This window comes from Dasypus novemcinctus, chromosome 19 (genome assembly GCF_030445035.2).
Source record: "Dasypus novemcinctus isolate mDasNov1 chromosome 19, mDasNov1.1.hap2, whole genome shotgun sequence".
NCBI classification, from domain to species: domain Eukaryota; kingdom Metazoa; phylum Chordata; class Mammalia; order Cingulata; family Dasypodidae; genus Dasypus; species Dasypus novemcinctus.
Genome location: NC_080691.1, coordinates 40,255,724 through 40,279,328, shown reverse-complemented (window position 1 = coordinate 40,279,328; position 23,605 = coordinate 40,255,724). Strand labels below are relative to the sequence as shown.

At 48.3% G+C, this 23,605-nt stretch overlaps 1 protein-coding gene across 2 annotated transcripts in view; it reads right to left on the bottom strand.

Annotated features, from left to right (window-relative positions):
• LIMK2 (LIM domain kinase 2) overlaps nucleotides 1–23,605 on the bottom strand; it is a 57,971-nt gene that overhangs the window by 7,255 nt on the left and 27,111 nt on the right. The window contains exons 1-10 of one of the 2 annotated variants that reach the window (XM_004449774.5): nucleotides 18,160–18,596; nucleotides 8,868–9,003; nucleotides 8,064–8,173; nucleotides 7,237–7,425; nucleotides 5,917–6,022; nucleotides 5,358–5,554; nucleotides 3,570–3,756; nucleotides 2,626–2,712; nucleotides 1,763–1,894; nucleotides 1,473–1,529 (exon numbers count right to left, since the gene is read on the bottom strand). In XM_004449774.5, the coding sequence (XP_004449831.1) occupies nucleotides 1,473–1,529; nucleotides 1,763–1,894; nucleotides 2,626–2,712; nucleotides 3,570–3,756; nucleotides 5,358–5,554; nucleotides 5,917–6,022; nucleotides 7,237–7,425; nucleotides 8,064–8,173; nucleotides 8,868–9,003; nucleotides 18,160–18,212 (1,254 nt within the window). In that variant the 5' untranslated portion in view covers nucleotides 18,213–18,596. Of the gene's footprint in view, nucleotides 1–1,472; nucleotides 1,530–1,762; nucleotides 1,895–2,625; nucleotides 2,713–3,569; nucleotides 3,757–5,357; nucleotides 5,555–5,916; nucleotides 6,023–7,236; nucleotides 7,426–8,063; nucleotides 8,174–8,867; nucleotides 9,004–18,159; nucleotides 18,597–23,605 lie in introns of those variants that run through there. The other variant, XM_004449773.5, reaches the window with a different exon arrangement.

Genomic DNA, 23,605 nt, shown 5'->3' with positions numbered 1-23,605 from the left:
TACTTCAACCTGTCCCTAACCAAATGGTTCCAAGCAATTGACTGCTATTTCCCCCGCTTCAGGCTTCCTCCTTTGGCTCTTGCCACTTCCTTTCTTTTCCCTTTCCTTCCCCAGCAAACATGGAAGGAATCCCACATAGACACAGACATGCACCCAGCCCCCCGCAATACTGCTTCCAGCCCCTTGGCACCTGGAGCTGCTCACTTGAGGCAACACTCCCAGGGAGCTCTTCAGGAATCACTATGGTTTGTGACCCGCCGATACCTTCCTCAAAGACTGCCCCACCCCCTCCCACGCTACCTGCTCCTGAGACTCCCTCGTGCCTTGTCTTCCTTTCTAGCCTCCTTAATGTTAGCCCTTCTCAAAGCCATCTTCTATTCACATGCTCACGTCCTACCCCCAACACGGATGCCTTTTGGTCCCACAACTTTAGCTGCCGCCTCCCCACCGCAGATAACTAGGGGACTGTCAGTGTCTCCCCAAGCTCCAGCCTCAAGGATCCTGGGCACTTAGTTATGCTAGCACATCAACCTCAGCAAGAAATAAAAAGATAAATATAAAAAGAAAAAAGATAAAAAATAAAAACAAAAAATGGACCAAAAAAAAAAAAAATCAGCCTCAAGCAATCACCACTCCCAGAACTCTTCCCAATTCCATTCCCTGATCAATCCCCCAAACTTCCGGTAAATGATACCATCATTCTTCTAGCATTAATTACATTCACAACACTGTGCTACTATCACCACCATCCATTACCAAACTTTTTCATCACCTCACATAGACTCTATATCCATTAAGAGATTTTCCATCCTGACTGCACCATGTCTCCCAGTCCTCTGCTCCCACGGCTACTACCTTAATTCAGAAAACCGAAATGTTGCATTGTCCCCTCCTCCGGTCTCCCTGCACTAAAACTGCGCTGAGACTCATCCAGCATATAGAAGCACTCAGTTAACTGTCAGCCATTACTGTTATTGCTCTGATTTGCATCCTTTCTCCCCCAGGTAAATAGACTACTTGCTCTTCTTTCCTCCCAGCTCTTTGCTGCTGTCAGCCCCTCAACCGTGGGGTCTCTCTGCCAATAGGAATTTTTATCCAATTCTGATGGATCCTTCAGGACTCAACTAGAACTCATTTCCCCCCCAAGGAAGCTGCCTTTGATTTCTTAGGCATTGAGGTGCTCTGCTTGCTCCAGGGTCCTCAGCAACCAGAAACCTCTGTGACAGGAAGTCTGGGCCATTTTGTCCTGATTTGCCTTTCTGTGCCTTATTTGTCCTTGGAGACTTATGGTTGTGAGCTGAGTACAGCCAACCAGTGGAAATTTCACTGGCACAGAAACTCAAGAAATAACTGCTGAATGAACAAAACCAGTCCACATAGGCCACCCAGGATGGGTGCTTTCCAGCACCTGCCTGCAATCCTTATGCCCCTCTAGGCTCTCCCTCGTTGGCAGGGTTTTTGTTGGGACTCACCATTCCAGAGGCGATGCCTTTGGCAAACCTGACCTTCTGCTGCCAGGGAAACGGGTCCTACAGGATGGGAGGATGACCATCAGAGGCTGTTGGGCCCTGTCCCGCCTGTGGTCCATTCCTTATGGTCTGCTGGGGCATCCTCCCCTCTGTGCCCAGTCCCACCCAGCATGGTCCTTTGGGGGCAAAACAGGGGGCCCCTCTGGTCCTTGTGGTTCCAAGGTAGTGTGGCACAGATGCCCCACTGACGACCCCACAAAGGCTCTTGATGATTGTGGGGGTAGTGGGCTCACCACACTGCGCAGGAAGTCCTTCAGTGTGCCTCCCTCAATGTACTCTGTTAGCAGGTTCAGCTTCTTGTCCTTGTATAGCACACCAATGAACTTGAGCACATTGGGGTGGTCCAGGCTGCGCATCACTTTCACCTGGGGGAGAAGGCCAAGGAGGGTGGGGTGGTTACTTCCCACCCTGCCTTCCTCATCCCTTCCCACATGCTGGTCGGCTTGGGAAGTGTTACCTGCATCTCCTACTTCCTATCTCATGAGGTGGCGGGCACTCTGATCACAGTGAGGGAAGAACCTCCACACGGATGGAGATAGTCTCATGGGCCTTGCCTTTGGGATCCTGTCTCTCTCTAGGAAGTGCATTGAGGGAGCTAGAATAGGAGGGTCTGGGAACAAAGCAAAGGCCTGGAGGGGCAGCAGCTGGACCACAAATGTACCCAAGTGAAGACTATGTTAATGGAGCAATTGGGGAGAGGCAGTAAAATTGTGTAAATGCTCAAAGGTATTAGTTTCTCTGGGAGACCCCGTTCTAGGCTCCCTTTATGTTTAAGTAGCAATTATAGCATCAAGTTGTTCTAAATCTGTTTCCATGCCCATCACCCCCATAATCTGTGAGGTCCTTTGAATCACAGCTCATTTGTTATCGCATGCCCTATACCTAGCTCGTGCTGCCTTTAGTAAATGTTTATTCAACAAATAAATATGCTGTATTTTGGGGGTGGGGAGGCAGGAGGGAGCTTTCCTCTGGAGCTCTTTTCTGTTCAGCCTTCAAGACAGTGATTCCAAACAAAGTTTCCTACTAAAACCATTATTTGCAAGGTATTCCCCTTTCCAAAGGTGACACCAAACTCCCACGCACCCCACCTTCTCACCTCAGTCAGAAAAGTCTTCTGTGTCTCCTCATCACATCGAATTAACTCCTTCATAACCATCACTTTGCCTGTGGCTTTATGTGTCACCTGCAGGGAGGGTGACTATCAGTGCAGGGAACAGTGGCAGCTCAGGGCAATTGTTTATAAAAAAATCTATATAACTGGCCATCTCATCCTTTGGACGACACACTGAGCCCAATCAGACTGACAGAGGTCATGTGTAGAAAACACAGCAGGGAGCAAAAGGGGACTCAGCACAAACATGCCCTCTTCCTTGGAGAGATGGGCATGCACAGAGAAGAGGTGAGAATCCAGAAAACAGAACTAGGGAAGGAGGCAGGAGGAGATGCTGCCAAGCCAAGCAGGGCTTTGGTCATCCAGCCCAGGGGTGAGCCCCCTGGGTGAACAGAAGGTCTGGGAGCAGAAGGGTCAGTGCCACAGACATGCACTAAGGGGCTGTTTGGTTGGGGGCCAGCACTCCAGCCAACTGCCCCAAAGTGGAGACATACTGCTTACCTGACCCCCCCTCCCAGCTCTCAGCAGAAGAGGAGAAGAGAAAAAGAGACAGGTTAGTCCCTGAGAGTGTTCATCAGGGAGACAGGAGCCACTAACCCCGTGTACTCCTCAAAACATGCCCAGCACTGAGAGGCCTGTGGATACCTAATAAATACCCACTGACCGGATGTAGGAGGGCCACAGCTCATCCAAACCTGGGGCTTCAGGTCCAGCAAGTTCACTACAACAGCAATGTTGCCCTTAGATGGCCTGGGGGGGCAGGTGCACTATCTACACCATCACCAACTTCTGAGGACTCCCACCTGCAGCCAGGAAGGAGGCCTGGTGTCTTATAGGGTGCAGAGGTGAGACCATGTGATGAGAACTCCCCAAAAGGTGAAAGAAGGGGTGGGGAGTAGAAGAGCAAAGTAGCTGCTGCCTGTGATCACCTTGATGGCCTGCCCAAAGAAGCCCTTCCCCAGGACCTCCCCGTGGATCAGGTCACATGGCCGGAAGATCTGCTGTGAGTAGCTGCTGGAGCAGCGGAGGGATTCCGATCGGCTGATGTCCCGGCTGAGCAGCATTGGCTCCTTTGGGGAGCTGGGGCCAGGGGACTTGCAGATGCTGTTACTGCGCCTGAGAATGAGGAAAGATGGAGGTTAGGGGTAGGGTAGTCTAAGAGACCTGCTAAGAAACTCTGGAGGGAGAAACCTCAGGAGTAACCTGTTGATTCCAAGGTCTGGTAGTTCTGAGATGCTGAGATTGGGATGGGGGTAGGGGAGTCTGACATCAAGACAGATGTGCTGTTTTGGGGCTACAGATGTGAGGTCATCTGAGCACAGTAAAAACACATTCAAAATGGGAACTCTGAGTTCTACCCAGCTGGAACAATGAACTAGATTCTACTCACCCATAATGCTCAATATATGACTGCACAGTAGATGGTAATACACCACCTTCCATAGTTACTTGATTCAAGGTATTAATGGGTTGGAATGATAACACACGACCATCCAAAAAACCAGCAAATGGGATTCTGGGTGATATTTTGCACATATTTGCACCTCTGTTATTTCCTGAATTTTCAAATAATAAGTATGTATGGTTTTTATAACAATGAAGCCAGAATGCTTACGTTTTTACAAGGAGCCAGTGATAGTAATGTTAGATAACTGTAACTTTGACTTAAACTGAAAAAGGGACAAGAAGGTTGAAATCCATAGCACTGTAGGTGAAATGCAGCCCCAGACACTTCTCTCCAGGGAGTGCTTCTGTTTTATTTGGGCTACCCAGGAAGAACTGACGCTGGATAGCTATTGGCTCGTCCTGCCCAGCAGGCTTGCTTGCCCTTGCTCCTTTCCTCTGCCTCCCATTGACTGTGCCCAGGAGAACACACAAGGTGAGCCACCCCCTCTCCTGCAGGACGGCCCCTGAGATATTTGAGTAGCTCTCTGGAATATCCACACAGTCCTGCTGTACGCCAAGTAATCCCAGGCCTCTGTGCCCTCTAGTGCCCTGGCTTCACCAGCTCATTTGTGCTGACCAAGGCCAAGAGGCAGCCAGGAGTGATGGGAGAATCTGTGGAGAGGGTTTCCAACACAGACCAGCGGAGAGGACCTGAGTGATTCAGTTCGTTTGGTTGGTGGTGTGGGTAAAGAACCTGATTCCCAGTAATACTAATAACACCTCCCATTTACCTATGCCCAGGGCCTGTATAATTTACATCCTTTTTCACATTTAATCCTTACATAACTAGGGGAGGTAGCCACTTTTATCTTGCAATACCACTTCACAAATGTAACAGTTGAGACTTAGAGAGATGAAAAGTCTTGGGTAGCGAGCTCAGCGCAAAGCCCTGGTATGGCTGTTCTCTGTAGACTTCAAAGTCCTTATATACACTTATTCAATCCCATTGGTGCCTCTACCCCAGGTTGAGTCCATGTTTCCCCCACAAGCTATGCTGTCTCTAAGAATCCAGTACTGCTGCCTCCTATCCAGCTCAGGAGTTCAGTGGATAGAGTCTAAGCCTCTAATTTCTAAGGAAATCTGGCAGACAGCTGGGTCAGACCAGGTACCCCGGCTATGAACTGTGATCCCATGGGGGCAGCTGGGTCAGCACAATCCTCATAGCCTGGCCCCAGTCGTTCTCTTCCTAACACTGCTGAGTTCCAAAAGCCAGCTCTGCTGCAGATGAGGGATGAGCACGGGAACAGCAGAAAAGGGAGGGGAGCCAGCACCTCAGAGAGCGTCTCCTCAGCGTCCCTTCTAGATTCTCCTTGGTGTCCAGGGTGCTGAGGGTATGTGAGCGTCCAGCATTCTGCATGCGGGGAGAGAGCTGTGCATCCAGCCGCAGCTGGTCCAGGCGCTGGGAGACCGGGTCATGTTCAATCAAGAGCTGAAGTGTGTGGCTCGTCTGGCTAATTGCGTCCTCTACCTGTGGCCAAGAACAGTTTAAGGCTGGCTCCCATGAGCTGCCCCATCCCAGGACCACCCACAGTGGCCCAGCCCAGATGATCCAAATACAGTATTGTCAAGGCTCAACTTGACTAATGGTGGTCTCCAGCTACCAGCATCCTCAGTGTCCTCTGCTGGGCATCCTGGCAGCTCCCCCATCTTTCAGGTTATCCCTACTGCCCTGGGAACCTGCCAGGCTGATACAGGTCACTGGTAGTCAAGGTTCAGTGCCAAAACAAGGAGATAGGGTGGGGGTGGGCAAAAGTAAAGTCTATAGCCTGATCTCCCAGAGAGTCTATTTCATGTCCCACCCCCACAGGACAGAGTAGACACACGCTCTACCTCCTCCACCCGGAGTGTGCGGACTGGTGTCCCATTGATCTCCAGGATGCGGTCTCCGGGGTGTATAGCATTGCGGTTGTTGGGACTGATATGCATCCGGTTGACCCTGGACAAGAGTTGAGGTTGGATGAAATATTCTAAATACCTACCTGACCTATTTCACTTGTACAAGAAAGTCTCATCAGGCTCCAGGCCCCTGCTGACCCATAAGGCCCAGAACACCCACAGGGAAAGGCACTGCCACTCACCCAGTGGCCTAAACCAGAAACAGATGCCATCCTCTCCATCTTGCGTTCCCTTACTGTCTCTTCTCACCATCCCTGAGAATCCTGCCTTCTAAAATTTGCCGGTCTATCCACATCTCTCCATCACCATAGTTACTAATATCTCCCACCTGTTTCACTACAACAGCCTCCCAACTGGTCTCTATACCTCTAGGCTTACCCACCTCCCATCCAACGTCCACACCAGTGAGTCTTCTAAAACACTAATCTGACATGCCACCTCCCTGCTTAAACCCCTCACTAGACCCCACTTGTAATCCATGTCCTCCATGGCTTAACAGCCACCTTTTGAGGACATGCTGCTACTTCTACCCTGAACACAACTTCTTCTCCTGTTCATCTAATCGGGCTTTAGAGCAGACCTTATCTCCTCCTAACTTCACCAATCCAAGTATTTCTCACCTATACTGCAAGCACTGGCCCAGTGCCCAGTACACAGTAGGTGTACATTAATTATTCACAGGGTAAGTGGCTACAGGTTTCTCATTACTGATATTAGATGGACCCAGACTCTTTCCCCACCTGGTCTCTGGCCTGGACATATAATGAGGTCTTTACATCCTTTGGGCCAGGGGTTCCACCCCCTGTTCATTCACTTAGCCAACCAAACAATAACCAATGAACACACAGTATTTGCCAGGCACTCTTCCAGCCACTGGGCATGTAGTACTGAACAAGACGAAGTTCCTTCTGGAACTTACATTCTAGGTGGGAGGACAGATGATAAGTAAACATAATCAAAGCAGATAATATCAAAAAGCAAACATTTTCTGCAAACTGAAACCTGAGAGGTGAGTAGATTCTAACCTTAAGTGTCTGGGTGGGAAGTAGCCTAGGCAGAGAATGGGCAAGGTGTGGTCACAATGTAGTGAGCTCAGGGAAGAAGGTACAAGATGAGGACAAAAGGGGCTCTGCATAAGACGTGGAGTTCTGAGCCCCTTGATGTCCATCCATGGACTCTGCTCAAGAAGCCCTGTTCCAGGAGTTCCAAGCTCCCTGGGAAGACCTGTGGCCCACCAGTCCTGCATATACTCACTCTTTTACTTGCACAGTGGTGGCGTAGTTGGAGCAGGCACTTTCCACAGACACGGAGAAGCCCCGTCTGCCCTCGGTGGTAGCAGGCATGGAGATGAGTATGACGGAGTAGGGCAGCTGGTTCTGTACAGACTCCGTGGAGAGCCTCTCAAACATGGGTGCCAGCACCACCTCATTGTGGCACTTCCCACTAGGAAGAGAGGCCAAAAAGGGGCCTAAGATCCTAGAGCCCCACTCAGAACCCCCTCAATGACTATTGTTCCAACGTGGCTTCAAGTAGCACAACCCATAGCCCCAGTACCACCCTCTTTGCCATGGTTCTAGCTGGCCACTCAGAAAGAGGAGCCTGAGTTCTCCAGGGGTCCATATATGGTGGCAAGCTGAATCTGCAGCAGGAGGCATACAGGAAGAGCACTGGCCTGGGAGTAAGGTGGTGTGGGTTTTCTCTTTCCTCTGACATCAACTTAGTCACAACCTCACCCCAACCCTTTCCCCTCTCTGGGCATCAGTTTGTCTTCTTTTGTCAATGGAGGCAGTTGGACTGAATGGATTCTAAGGGGTCTCTGCCTTTAATGTTCTGGGACCCTCCTGAGAGAGCACTATCCCAGCCTTTCTCTCTGGGAGGACTCACAGGGCAAAGCATCATTATTCTCATGGTAGGTAAGGACAGAGGGCAGAGAAATGTTAATCAACTTGCTTATAGGTCCCACAGCTGGTTAAGAGAATTACTGTGATAGGAATCCAGTGCACTGACTATCCCAGGAATCTTTCTGTCCACCCCATGCTGCCATCTGTCCCTCTCCCCAGGTCACAGGGCCACCATCTTACCAATAGAGAGTGGCGTGCTGCACCAGTGCATATGTGTCCCCATCCTCGATGATCACTTTGCAACTCATACAGGCAAAGCACTCTGGGTGGTACTTGAACTCCCCGGCCACCTGTGTGTAAGGTGGAGGAGGGGTGCACAGAGGGATAAAGTGAGTTTCCAGGGGGTAGTAGGCTCAGCTGCTATGGCTGGTGTGGGAGTAGGGGTGGGGTGCGTGATCTCTGATTCAGGATCTACACACCTTAGTCATAATCCACCCTTTTACCCTTGCCCTGGAGCTTTCAAAGAAGTCAGACTGGTGCCTGCCCTATCATTTCTGAGATTACAAAAAAGGGTCTCAGCCATGAGAATGAGTCCCCAGAAGTAATCATCTCCACTAGAAAATCTCACCGTTCCGACACAGGGTTGGCAGGTCTGTGACTATGTCTCAAAGCCTCTTCTCTGGAGCAGGTACAGAAGGCAAAACCTCTCTTTACTAGCCTGTCTCCCTTTCTGATTTCCAGAACACTATGTGGGTACATCTTCCTCTCTTTTATGGCCCCTATCCCATTTAAACATCTCCTTTTCCTGCCTGCCAACTCACTAAATCCCAACATTGGCCTGAGGGAAGGATATTATCTGGCACTTAACAGGTGCTCAAAAAAACATCTGTTGAATAAATGGATACATAAAAGGAAATGAATGGATACATTAATGGAAGACACCCTGGCTGATGAGAAGTCCAGAAAGATGAAAGGCAATGGAAATGAGGCATTGTCCATGGATTCTGATGTCCAAGAGGGACAGGGATGAAGGGATTTACTCACCATGACAGGCCCTGTCATCAGCAAGGAGCAGCCATGGCAGAACTCCCCAAACTTCCCCCAGTAGTCCTTGTGGCAATAGAGCTTCCCATCCTTCTCATAGTACCAGTTGGTAAGGGAATCCTGACATTCTGAACACCTGAAAGGCAAGACAAGTACAGAAACTCCTGGATCTCTGGAACCAGGTCACACAGGCTATCCCTGGCTCCCAGGCCTAACAAAATGGACAGTCTAAAAGCCAAAGTTTTTGATCCAAAGCCAGGAAACAGCTATGAATAACATTTCTGGAACTGAGGAAATCTGAATTTGGACCATATATCAAATTATATTATGAATTTATTATCACTTTTCTTAAACGTGCTAATGATAGTTTGGTTATGTAGAATTCTTAGAAGAAAACTATTTAAGGATGAAATTTCAAGATGCCTGCAACTTGCTTTTAAACAGTTCAACAAAAAACCAATACATATACACACACAGAAAAAGAGAAAGTGGTGGAGTTAACAAATGATGAAGGGTATTAACAAATGGTGAAGGATATATGAGTATTCTTTGAAATATTCTTTCAATTTTTCTGTAAATTTGAAAATTCTCAAAAAAAAAAAAATACTGGAAAAAACAAACTATTAGCACTGCTCGCAATGTAAATGTTGGATCCACAGCTCTCCTCCCCTACATTCACCTGGCTGTAAAGGGTTGCCTCTCAATCAGGTCAGGCCTGCACAGGACAACCTGCTCCACATCTTGAGCCTCCTGCCTGTCTCCTACCAGTTAGCAGACTCCTCGCTCTTGGTATCAAGGCCTATCCCACTCACACTGGGTACATCCTCACTTCTGAGACGCAGGGGTAGGGGGGAGCTGGATGGAGCTGGGTTTGCATCCTGAGACCCTGCCACTTACTAGTTATGTCACCTTGGGCAAGCTAGAATTACTTCGCCTCTCTGACTCAGTTTCCTCCTCTGTAAAATGGATTGCTATGAAACTTAAATGAAATAATACACAAAGTATAAACAGTTTATGTGAAAGTCCTACTACAGTAATAGGCACACAATAAATGTTAACTGCTATTTAAGACAATAAAAATAGTACTTCACATTATTGGCCCAGTATTGCCACCAGCTAGGTAGCTTTGTACAACTTCTCTCCATACTTTTTCCTCATTGAAAAAAATGTAACTAATAGCATCCTACTATAAAGAGCCACTGTGAGGACTATTTACATTAATGTATGAGAAAATGCTCCGTAAACTGTGAAGAGCAAGGCAAGTGCATTATTACAGCACTACAGCTGTATATATAGCATTATACCTATAAAAGAGGTCCACTACCTTACCCTCCAAGAGCTTATAACTAGCTGGGGAAGAGAAAGTCTAAACTAAACTTAATAATGCAAGGTGAGGGAAGCAGACTTGGCCCAATGGATAGGGCATCCGCCTACCACATGGGAGGCCTGCAGTTCAAACCCCGGGCCTCCTTGACCCATGTGGAGCTGGCCCATGCACAGTGTTGATGTGTGCAAGGAGTGCCCTGCCATGCAGGGCTGTCCCCTGCATAGGGGAGCCCCATGCGCAAGGAGTGCGCCCCGTAAGGAGAGCCGCCCAGCGCGAAAGAAAGTGCAGCCTGCCCAAGAATGGGGCTGCACACATGGAGAGCTGACACAGCAAGACGACACAACAGAGATAGAGACAGATTCCCCGTGCCGCTGATAAGGATAGAAGCAGTCACAGAAGAACACATCAGCGAATGGAGAGAGAGAGCAGGCAATTGGGGGAAAGGGGAGAGAAATAAACAACAAGATGACACAACAGAAATAAAAAATAAATAAATAAAACTATGCAGTGAGAGCCACACATTAATAGGAGGCTGAGGGGAAGACTGGCTCTGGGCATGTGGGCCAAACTCTTCTCTAAGAGGTGCCTTGGATGAACTGGGAAGAGAAACTTGGGTTCAAGTTCTTAGGAACTACATGCTTTCAGACCAACCTTTCTCTCTCTGGGAAATGAGGGAATTAGACTATATCCCAAATTCCATCAGCTCTGTGGATATCTACTTTTCTCCCACCTACCCCAAGCTGCCTTCCTTTCCCCAGGTCCCAGCTCCTATCCACCAAGCTTTCTTTACCAAGTTCTGCCAACTGTTTTTGACTCTTAAGCCTAGCACTGAAGGTCCCTCACTCTCTGGCCTATCCTACCACCCCAGCTTGGTTTAACAGCCCTTTCCAACCTGCACTCTTTACTTGATCCAGTAGAGATCCATCTTTCCATCTGCACCATCTTTCCTGTGATGGACCCTTGCACCTAGAACTCTCCAGATGATAAACTTAACTGGTAGCAGAAACCATATTGCACATGTCCACTTATCTGAGATCTCAGAAAATAAAATGGCTTTCCCCCACCTCCAGGACCCCAGGGCCCATGAAGATCACGGCAGAAGGGATCAATACTTTCCTGGCTCCTGGCACTGCTCTGAGGCCAAGTAAATCCCCCTTCTTTGCCCAGTTCAAATGTCAGGCTCTCTGGAAGGTCTTTACTGCTTGTTCTGCTACTTTTACTCTCTCAACCATCTCCAGGTCACATTGTGACAGTCAATCCCTCAAAAGAAAACATTCTATAGCCGTGAAAATGGGCTCAAATTAGTTATGGGATTTGCTCAAGGCCATATGGAAGAAGAGGCACATAGCCAGGTCTAGAAAGATTCTAAGAATGGGTGTTCAAAAAATCTTCCATCTATACTTAAAAATTAGGATGCTGCACATAAAAATCTGGATTTTTGACTATTAGGAACACTGGGCCAGCATTCTCATGTGGCAACAACTGGCAGGAGCTGAGTGAGGAGCAGTGGTCCTTTTAGATGAGCCATTTGATTTCTAGTTTGCCAGTCTTCACCTCTCCCAATCGTCTCTCTGACACCAAAGCCAAATGTTTATTGTCATCAATCACTGTGCTTCCTTTCCTCATAATAAATACTCTTCTATAACTGTATCTCTATCAAAAGTAGAAAAATTAAAGAGGGCCATTTGTCTTATATTCTTCCGGCTTCATGCTTAGGTTATGTGTCTAGCGTTTGAGACAATCTGAGTTTGTAATCCCTGGAACAGAAGCAAGAGCACAGGCTTTGGAACTAGATGATCCAATGTTCAAATGTCAGTACCTGCACTTACCAACTAAGTGATCTTCATCTCTCACCTGTGAAATGGCATCACCACCACCAACTAGTCAGGGTAGCAGTGAATATTAAATGAGATTCCGAATGACTGTGAGGTGCCTAGTAGAGGGCCAGAACTAAGAGGGGTTTCCTTATTGCCTCCTACCTTCTGACTTAAAACTCCTGGGTGCCTGTCTTTCTCCTTCACTAAAATGTGAGCTTAGGACAGGAGCAGTATCCCATTGAGTCCTTTCTTTTTTTTAAAAAAAAGATACTGGGAATTGAACCTGGAACCTCATACATGTGAAGCACACATGCGACCAATGAGCTACAGCCACTCAATGGTCCATTTACTTTTGGTGGACTCAGTACCTAGCAAAAGGCCTGGCAAAGGAGACCCTTAGCAAGCGTTTCTAAACTGAAAATGGTGCGAGTGGCAAGAACCAGCAGTCAAGGTGGGAGCAAGGGTTCTGTGGTTCATGGTCACCAGGTTCTGCGGTTCATGGTCACCAGGTTCTGCCCTCTTCCTATCTGCTGTGGAGAAAACTGTACAGACATATTAGCACCCAACTGCAGGCCTGGGCCCCGCTACGCCCTTACAATGGTATGTGTGCCGCAGGGCATGGGAGCCCCAGAACACGTCCTCCTTTCCATTGCCAATATCCTGCTTTTGTTTGCTGCAAGTAGTCCTGGCCAGGCCCAGGAGAGGGAGGCAGGGAGAAAGCCAGTGCAGGCATGCAGGAGAGAGCCACGTCAGCCGGGTGGGAGGAACACCTGGCTGGAGAGCGACATCACCAATACATAGCTCTGTGTTAAGGAATGCCTTTGAAGGGCATACCTGTTATGTGACAAAGTCTGCCACCGTAGGTAACTTCAAAGAACAGGAAGGCAGACAACTAACAGGAGGGCTGGCTGTGGGTCCCCAGGCTCTGTTTTGACCCAGAACACGACTGCATTCTTAGGCCACTGGAGAAGGTGTCATGAAAACTTAAGGGTCCTATCTGAGCTATTAACAAAACTATTGTTACTTGAATGCCAAACATATTCCGGGCAATGTATGAGGTCCTTACAGTATCTCTAATTCTAACCAAAACCCTGCAAGATGGTAGAGTTATTCCTGTTTTACAGTCTAGAAGATTGAAAAGCAGAGTCAAGTCACTTCTGCAAAGTTGCCCAATACCTAAGTTGATGGATATGGAATTGGAACCTATGTGTATTTTGGCTATGAATCCATTTCCACTGTATATATTACCTGGGTGATAAGGACATCTCACACACCTGGGCCTCAGTATTCTCAACTGTGAAAATAAGGAGGCTGGAGTTCTGCTAACTCTTGTCATTGTAAGTGTTAACATTTTGTGGTGCTGCTTCTCCTTAAGGCCAAGTACCAAATATTATTGGCATGGCTAATTCTCCTCCTTCATTTACTCTGCAGCACTGTTCCCTAGAAGTTTCTGACCTTTAAAAGAAAGGAGTCCAAAACACACTCTGGAAATGTAAGGTGCTACTCAAAAATATCCCACCTCAGATTCTCAGAGGCCATGGTCATAATATGTTCTTCCAAAGCCAAGTTTTGTGTTTTTTTTTTAAATTCCGGTTTTCAATTTTTAATGGTTTCAAGTCAAAGTCAAAATCTGCCCTGGCTACAGGCCCAAGACATACAAAATGGAAGTGGTGGAGCTGGGTCTGAACCCAAGGCTTTGGCATCTGTCACACACTTTCCTGAGGAGCCAGAGTGAATGGAGTTGAAACCCTTAAGCTAGGGAGATCATCAGGATGTCCACATGAGCTGAGGCGGCACCTAAGGATGACCTCCAAAAACTCCTCTCCTAAATATTACACAGCCTGGGTTGATTGGAAGTGAACTGAACCCAGGGGTCAGTTTGGATCAGTGAGTCAGGCTTTTTGAGTCAGCAGAGAACACTCAGAAAAGAAAGAAAGAAAACAGAGATAATCAGTTGTTGAGATTCTAATTTCTCTTTTAAGGTCAGGGTCCATATTCCTTCTCTGCCATCACCCTGCCTGTCACTATAGGCCAATTACTTCACAACTCTGAGCCTCAATTTCCTTATTTGTACATCGGTGATGATAAACTCTCTTAGAGTTATGAGAATTCAACTAGGCACAAATGCCTAGCAAGATGCCTGGCTCAGTCGGTGCCCAGTAAATGCTTGTTTCCCCTCTCCCTGTTTCAATTTGAGAACCCAAGGGCAAAGGTAGATAGCAACCTTTCCCTCCCAGGCAACATGGACTTGCTTCTTGGCCCATTTTGAAACCAGTAGATTCTTATCCATTAGGAAACAGTTACTGTGCATCTAGGATGTGTAAGAACAAGCAGGCAGGCCCCATGCTGGGAGAAGATAAGACAAGACATAAGCCCCACCCTCAATCACACCCAAATTCTTCACACCAAAGGTTTTCAGGTAAATGTTCAACCTCCTGGGGTTCAGGGAACCAAAGTGTCACTATTATAGTAGGTTTACACATTAAAGAACAAGTCCTCCCTGTCCTGGTGAAGATCTGGCTGGATGCTCTCATCCTTAGCCTCCTGAGCAAACAGAGAAGAGCTTCTTCCCTCTGACCAGTCTCTTGCCTCTGGCTCTTGCCAGGGCTGAATGGGAGAATGGGTGAATGGGCAACTTCCTCTGCTATGGTTTGACAGCGCCATGACCACTAATGCCAACTCTCCCCAGGGCCCACAAGGGCAGCTCATACAGCGGCCTAGAAACCCTGGCCCGTCAGAACCCAGCCTTTTGCCACCAAAGATCCTTTTATTACTCCTCCTTCCTACAGACCCTGTGGACTGAAAGTTTGCCAAGTAGGCTGTAATGATTAAAAACATTGTTACTGTTTTAAAAAAACTAACCAAACACATAGTTAGCCTCTAATGAGCAAGAAGTATTACCAAAATTATGTTGATTTAGTTCCAACCTAAAGTCCAGAAGCCTGGTGTTTCAAGTAACTAGTGCAGTTAAAGGTAGGCTACCTTTACCTGCAGTTAAAGGTAGGATGTCTCATGCTATTTGGAAAAATGAAAGAGAGCTGCTGTGCCTCCAAGGAGCCCTATGAGTTGTGAAGTTAGGAGCCATTCACCTGATCTAAGCCCTTCATTTTTTCAGATAAGAAGAGTCCCAGAGGGTGTAAGTCAGCAGCCAAAATTGCCTGCTAAACTGGACAGGGTTAAGAATAATTCTTCCCCCTTTTTTTTTTTTAAATCTCTCCCCTTCCCCCCCCCTGCCCCCCCACCCCCAGCTGTCTGCTCTCTGTGTCCATTCGCTGTGTGTTCTGGGTTCGCTTGTATTCTTGTCAGCGGCACCTGGAATCTGTGTCTAGTTTTTGTTGCGTCATCTTGCTGTGTCAGCTCTCCATGTGTGCAGCGCCATCCTGGCCTGGGCAGGCTGTACTTTTTACGTGTTGGGCGGCTCTCCTTGTGGAGTGCACTCGTTGCGTGGGGGACTCCCCTACATGGGGGACACCCCTGCGTAGCAGGGCACTCCTTATGTGCATCGGCACTGCGTATGAGCCAGCTCATCACAGGGGTCAGGAGGCCCTGGGTTTGAACCTTGGACCTCCCATGTGGGAGGCAGATGCCCTATCCGTTGGGCCAAATCTGCTTCCCAATTCTTCCCTTTAAACATGGGTTGCTTTAGAATACAAAGACATACTTGTTTTCTTCAAGAGATAATGTATAAACCAAGTTCATTAAACCAATGTTGGATATTAAGGGAAATTCTGTAAAAAGAAAAATCCTTTACAAGTGTCAAAAAGTAGCTCCCAAATTTACCTCTTTTGTAAATTCCAATTTAAAGTTCTTTTGTGCTTTTTTTTTTTTTTTTTTTTCAGTGCACACCTGTAACTGCATTTCATTCCTCACATGAATGAAGGAAGTGCAGGGCAGAGGAAGACAGCGTACTCTGCTGTGTGACCTTCAGGCAGGAGTGTACAAGACACAGAAATTACATTCTTCATTCCCTGCCCCCTCTTCCTGCCCTCACACACTGTCACGCCTGATCACGTCCCCATGGAATCTGGTTGCATCACTTTTCTTGCAACCACAGCTCTGGAACTCCTATGGACTCTATACTTCCCAGAGGTATGGGGTCAAGGACTTAACTTGTTCCACAGAAACTGGCAAAGGTCCTGTTCAGGAGCACAAAAGTCTAGCCCCTACATTTTGCAGAGGAAGAAACTGACGCCCACGGAGGGTACAGAGAAGCACCTGGTCAAAGAGGAGTCCTTGAGGGTTGCTCAGTAATAGGGAAAGGGCTGATGGCAGATGTGGCGTTCTGACTAGCAGTGAGGGTGGTGACAGATTAGACCAATACCCAGGAGAGCAGTGGGTCTGTGGGGTCCCTCCTGGGGGCTTAGACACCAAGTGCCCACTCTCTCTTCAGAAGCAGATTCAGAAATGTGGCCTCCATTTGTGGGGAGAGGGCCTATAATCACTCAACCAGTCAGGCCCCGACTCCAGCTGGGCAAATAGCTGGGGTGGGTGGGGAAGGGAGAGTTAATCAGGTTCCCCAGAGGGGCTAACAAAGACAAAGGAGGGTCAGACCTGGCAGCAGTGGCCTAGCCCTCAAAGATTCAGGTTGAGAGTTGCATTAGCTGCTCTTATTCCAGCTGCTGAGAAAGCCTTGTTTTGGCCCCAAAGATGAAAAGGGACACAGCATTTCTGGTTCCTAAGGGAATAACTTCTCTCCCAAGCTACCTTTCCAGGATTAAGGATGAGATGGATTGATGAGAGTCCCTGGCCTAAACAAGTGATTCCCTACTCAACCACTAGGTCCCTCTTGATTCTTGAATCCACACTGCATAAGCTGCTTTTGTGTGTGTGTGTGTGTGTACTTATTTTCACTCTGTATTTATTCTCGTGCAAAGTATCTGTTCTTTTTTATGTAAGCTGCCTCCTAAACTTAAGATTCCCATAAGCTCTTGAGAAAAGAATCTCTGCCATCCTTTCAATATGCCAGGCAAGCTATGGTAGCCCTTTTTCTGCCTCTGCTGGGAGAGGAAAGCAAGCCTGAGAACACTCTGTACAGACAGAGGCAGGTACAATCCCGATGGATAAGAGAAACATAGACAGAAAAAGCTGGAAGGGGAGACCTCGCATGTTAACGCTGTTGAAAGCTGCTGCCTCATCTATAAAATAATCTGGTCAGGCTGTTGAGAGACTAAGGTGCCTAGCAGGATGCCCGGTAGACAGCATGCGGGCCAGTTCCCTTCTCCCTCCCCCAATCCCACCATTCTACTAAGGTCCAAGTAATTCAGTGAGACCGCAGGGCGCTTCCCCTGATTAATACCCCAGCAGCAAGATCTGGGCATGGGGCTGGGTTGGGAAACCTAAAGGGGAAAGTTGACCAGGGACAATGGTGAGGGGGAGGCAGCCCTGGGAACAACAAGGTGGCTCCCAAAGAATGAAAATAAGCCCCACCCCAGACAGGAATGGCTCCATTCAGGAGCGACCCTGAGGGCCAGAAACTCCCTGGGGAGTTTCTGTGGGGAGTGGTGTGGGGTGGCTGTGTGGGGTGGCTGTGTGGGGTGGTGAGCAAAGAAAAGTAGGTCAGAGGTAGATGAGAGTTTCCACACCTCCCTCTGAGAAGCTCTATAGTGAGCCCCAGGCCTTTCCCAAAGAGGGCACAAGGATACTTGGGCCTGGGGATGAGGAGTGTGGGGGCCAGTCCAGCAGCTCAGGAACACTCCAAAGCCAATAAATAGTACCTGTCCTGGAAGCCCTTCAAGGCCAGAGGCCAATGTGCCTGCCTACTGTGTGCCAGGCTGCCCACACCCAGGCCTTGCCTGCATCCACACTATTGGGCAAAACCTGTCCAGCCTGCTTGTTGGGCAGGCAATATGGCCCACAGATAAGGCAGAGCAGGGCACGGTAGCAGCATCTTTTGGAGGCTCTTCCAGGTGTGTGTGGGAATGAAGGGGAGCCAGGGCTCCCCAGGAGCTTCCTCCAGAGCATATCCTTAACCTCAGCATTCCCAGGACCCTGTGGAGGAGTCTTTACCAGGCCGGTTCAGCTACTGACTTCTGCCTACCAGACCCAGTGGTCGAGCAGTGAGGTCTGAGACGCACACCTGGGGGACCACTACCTCCCCTTTGTACCAGGGGCCGGGGGCAGGGGGCAGGGGGCTTGCAGCCCAACTTACCGAAAGGGGTCTCTGGAGGTGAAGTAAGCCGGGACTGACAAATAACTTCCCATCTTCTTCCCACACCAGATAAACAGGCTCAGCTGCAAACCCGTCTGGGAGTGCCTCAGGCCGGCTGCAGACAGCCACCATGACAGGCCCGGCTCCCGGCACTTCTGGCTGAAGGCGGCTGCCAAGCCCTCACCTCTCCCTCTGGAGCCCAAGAAGCAGTGTGAGGACTCCAGACCACTCACCCCCCGGCAGATTTCCACTGGGGCTCAAGGCTAGGATGGCTCCTCCCCAGTTCTCAGAAGCTTTGCAGCCCCGTGGGACTCGGGGAGAACCACCTCTCCGCGGAGGCTACACACACACACACAGGGATTCTGGGCTGGGGCCGGTGACTAGCTAAGAAAGAAACGCTACTGTCAAGTTAGCTTTCTTCTTCAGTCCCACCCCTGAAAGAGGGAGGGAGGGAAGGAGGGAGGAAGAGGAGGGGCTCCTCATGGAACCGAGGTGTGTGGTTGGAGCAGCTATTAGGAAACAGACCTTGCAGGCAAGGGGTGGAGCCGGGCTGGAGGGACGTTGTCGGCAGGCGCTGCTGCAGACAATACCCGGGTTGCTGGGGTTGCCGAGCGTCCATCCCCAAGCTGCAGCCCTAAGGACGCTAACTCAGCTTGGAGGTGAAGAAAAGCTCCAGCTGCACAGGAGAGGCAGGTCAGGACAGTTGCTCTGGCTCAGAGCTGGCACCGGCTGTGTCCTGGCACCAGGGCCCCCATTCATCCCTCCCCTTTGCTGGATTCAGGGACAGCCCCACTGGCCAGTGGGAGCTGCGGATGAGGAAACTAAAGCCCATAGTGTTCCCTGACACCGGACATTTCTCCTTCTCTGTGTGCCCAACACTGTATATGCACTCTTATTTCTCCAAGGTAGGAATTACCCCCACTTTATAAATGAGGACAGCGAGATACAGGGAGACTAGGTAACTTACACAAGGTCAAAAAACCAGTCGGTGGCAAGGCTGTGATTTAAACCTAGACCCATTGACGCCAGAGCCACTGACTTCGTGCTGCCTCTTCAAGGGAAAACAACTGGCTCAAAGCTTTCTGCAAATCAGAGAGAGCACAAGGACTGGAGCCTGGGTCACCTGTCCCCCTGTATTCATCCTCTCCCTCTTTCTTTCCCACAATGCCACCCATCAGCCTCAGTGGGCAGTGGTGCCAAGCTTCTCAAACTGAAAAATGGGGCATAAAGGAGGACAAGGCCTTGGGTGCCTATGAGGATGACGGGCCTCAGCATCTGGAGAACCCCAGGTTCAGGGATGACCAAACTAGAACTCACCAGCAGGAAGTCCTTCTAGACCTATCTCCCTGCTAAAGCAGGCTAGTAAGATAGGGAATTAATAGATGGATCTGGAACCTGGCAGAGAGTCCATGTGGACATCAGTAACCCCCAAGACGGCTGCTGGAAGACCCCCAAGATTCTGCTATCCAAAACAAATACTTCTTCCTGGGAGCAAAGAAAAGCCCCGGTTGTTCCCTAGGAACTTATCATTGGGTCCTCACTAAGGGACTGATGGGTGGAGTAATCAATCAAAACAGCAAACAGTTGGAACCCCCTCCCCTGCCATTAGCAAAGGGGTGGAATAATTAAAAGTTTAAAAGCAAACAGCAAGGCTTGAGCGTGCCCTTGCCCTGCTCTCCTGCCTCTGAACCTGTTCCCCACCCTCTGTGTGCTGCTCTCACCATTTTTCCTCTGCCATATGGCCACACAAGTAATCCCGGAGATTTATAATCTATAATGGGGAATTGTAGCTTGTAAATCAGCCGTCTTTATCCCTTTTCACGCCTTCCTCTATACCTGGGACCCCTGCCGTTATTTTCTCCCATTTCTCTTCCCTCCCCACCTGAATAAATTACTGGCCTAACTTACGGGGTGTGCTCTTGAAATTCATTTCTGCAGCACAGCCAAGAACCTAGATAAAATCCAGTAACACTGCTTCCATGACCTTGATGGGAAAAGCAAGGCCGATAGAGAAGACTGGGACACATCCAGAGCTCACTGTTAAATTCTGGAAAGTAATGTTGGCTCTTACCCACCAGGTATACACTCCTTTCCACTGAAAAGAACCAGAAGATACCCTCCAGCTGCCATCCCTAATTCTAGACCACAGCGAAAAGTCTGTGGTAAACAGTGTTGGCTGGGTTTGCAAGGGCGCTTTCCCTTAAATGTGATAAGAAAGATTTGGTTTCCACCCGTTAATAAGGCAGCATTTACTGAGCACTTATTATGTTCCAGGCCCTGAGTGCTCTTCCTCCCCTATTTATCATCTTTAAATTGCCAACCCATTATGATGTAGGTGCTATCATCCCCACTTAATAAATGAGAAAACCAAAGGTCTGAGAGGTAAGTGGCTAGCCCAAGGACAAACATCTAATAGGTGCTGCAGCTGGGTTTCAAACCATGTGGCTCTGACTCTAGACCAGAGAGGGATCAGCATATTTTCTCTATGAAGGGCCAAATAGCAAACATTTTAGGCTTTGCAAGCCATACAAACTGTCACAGGTACTCTACTCTGTTGTGGTAGTGTGAAAGCAGCTATAGACAAAATGTAAACAAACAGGCGTTGCTGTGTTCCAATAAAACTTTATTTATGGACACTGAAATTTGAGTTTCGTAGTAACTTTCACATGTCATAAATTGTTGTTTTTTGTGTGTTTTTTCCCAACTATTTAAAAATGTAGAAACCATAGGCCAGACAAAAACAGACAATGGGCCATAGTTTCAGACCCCCCAAAGCTCTCAACCACTCTGTTATAGTACCTCTAATGGTGAAGAACAGCTTTGAGCAATTGTGCAGAACTGGGCCTTACCTATCTACCGCCACACACAACACCCTCACACAGACACCCATAATGCCCTGAGCACTCACCTGGATCCAGGCAACGCTCTGAACGCTTATATGTGGGAATGAATTTTAGCCCATTCGACCTTACCTTATCTGGCAGAGCTGTGATTTCCCCCTCTTTACAGATGAAGGAATGATGAACAGAGAGGTTAAATCACTTGCCTTAGGCCACCCAGCTGTATAAGTGAAAGGTGGAGCCTGGCCTGGGCTTAGAGCCAGAGTGTCTGGGTTTGAGTGTGACAATCCCCTGCACATAGAGCCCTTGGCACAGAGCCTGGAGCACATTACGGGTTGATAAATGTTTGCTGTTAATGTCATTAAGCCTATTGTTATTACCACCAAGAGCTAGTTCTGTGGCCTTCAGCAATCCACTGCCTCTGTCTGGACCTTGGCTAGGTCTGAAAATACCTCCCAGCTTCAAGAGTTTTTAAGTCGTATAAAATGGTGAAGGGCTCCCTGTTTTCTTTGGGTCTCAAATTGAGTTGAAACCTCTTGAGCTGGCCCTGGCAAAATCAGGACCCTGGCCTATGGGCCACACAGGAACCACAGAGAAGGCAGAGCTGGAGTGAGCTCAACACACAGGATACCTTAAGGGCTGTCCAGCTGGAGAGCTGGGAGCTCTCTCTCCCAACAACAGAGCCCATTTCTTACCCAAAATCTATTATGTTCTGCTGTAATTCAATCAGGCAAGATGGGGCCCCAAATTAAGTTTGGAACTAGCAAATTATCTTCTAATTGCACCCTCTGATTTTCATCTGATGAACTGAGTGTAATGGAGGAAAGAGCAAGCCACAAAGAGACCAGGACCGGGGAGCTGTGAGCATAACTTCTATTGACATTTCACACAGCTCTGCTGTTCCAGTGGCGGCCGCACAGTGAGTCGGTGTCTGGGAATGCAAGCAGCAGGCTGCAGGCTCTCTTCTTCCCCCTCCCCTTACAAAGAACTCTGGAGACTCGGTGGGTGGGTGGGGGTACCTAGTTAGAGGACTCCTCAATGCCAAAAAAACTGCCTCCACTGGAAGAGAGGCAGCCTTCTCCCTATGTCCAGTGCTGAAGTGGAAGCCCCTCCCTAGGTGGAATCCATTTGACCCCCATAAATCCAGACTTCAGGAAAAGCCTTTGAAGATTTGATCACCAGATGTGATAAGGTGCCGGCTGCTTAGACCCAAGCTGTAGTTCCTCAGGCCAACTTCAAAGGGCCCAAACCACCCGAAGCAGGAGATGAAAAGGACACACTTAAGGATCTATTTCCCCCTCCTGCCCTGGGACACTGGTCCTGGGTAGAAAGCTGCTCTTTAAGGTCCCAAGAGCAGGTGGCAGAGGATTCAGCAGTTACAGCTGCCAGAAGGCAACTGTAGGAATCCTAAGACTGGCAGCAGACTCAAGATAAAATGGCAGACAGGTGCTAATCTCCTGCATATTTCACAAGTTGGAAACCTGGCCCAGGACAGAGTAAACTGATTCCTTGGAAGCAGTTGAGACAACCAGCTTCAAGGCATCTGCACGGGGCTGCATTACCACAGCCTCCAAGGCCAGCAGTTCTAAGTGAGCTGTGTGAAGCAGTGGTGAATGAATGAATCATACCAACCTCTCCCTTAACAGCTCTGAGCAAACAATCCGAAGCCCATGGAACACTAGTAGTGTCCTATTAGTGTGGGGCCCTCTATTGGCTGGGAGGACTCCAACCTGGACTCTGGAGCCCTGAAAGGTGAGCATGGCCACTTCTAGCTGTTGACCATTTTTCCTGCTTCTGGTCCCTTCCTCTTCCAGCTCAACTTCCACACTACAGCAGCAGTCATCTTTCCAAAATGGGGACTCCAGCAATTCCAAGGCTAGAAATTTGGCCTAGAGAAGTATTCTTACATATGCAAAGCCATGTTCAATGATTTTCAGAGCAGCAATGCTTAATACTAAAAGAGCAGGAAAAACTCATGTGTCCATCAATAGGGGTAGGCTAAATAAATACAAGGGCACATCCATGCAATGGAATAAACGCAGCTGTTTAAATAATAAGAGAAACTGTAGGTATTAAGACAGAAATTGTCCAGGATAAAGTGTTAAGTGAAAAACTCAAACTTCGGAAAGAAGGTTTAACATAACCCCATTGTTTAAAAAGTCTATGTGCATATAACGGATGTAGGGCTTCTGTCTGGGGTGATGGGAAAGTTCTGGTAATGGATGAAATGAAGGTAGCACAACACTGTGAATGTAATTAATACCACCGAACTGTAAGCTTGGGAGTGGCTATGCTGGGAAAATTTATGTTGTATATGTACTTTCACAATTAAAAAAAAAAAAGACAATGACATGCAGTACATGATCCTGAGCTGGGTCTAACAATGGAGAAGAAAAGGCTCAAAGGGTCATTATTGGGACATATGAAAAAAATTAGAATATAGATTGTAAGCTTTACAGTGATATTAAATTCCTTGAACTTGATAACTATACTTAATGTTAAATTTGGTGGATCTAGTTGTCTGGGAGGATACTGGAGTTCTCTGTATGGGTTTTGTATTATTTTTGCAACTGTTCTATAAGATTGAGATTATTTCAGAATAAAAA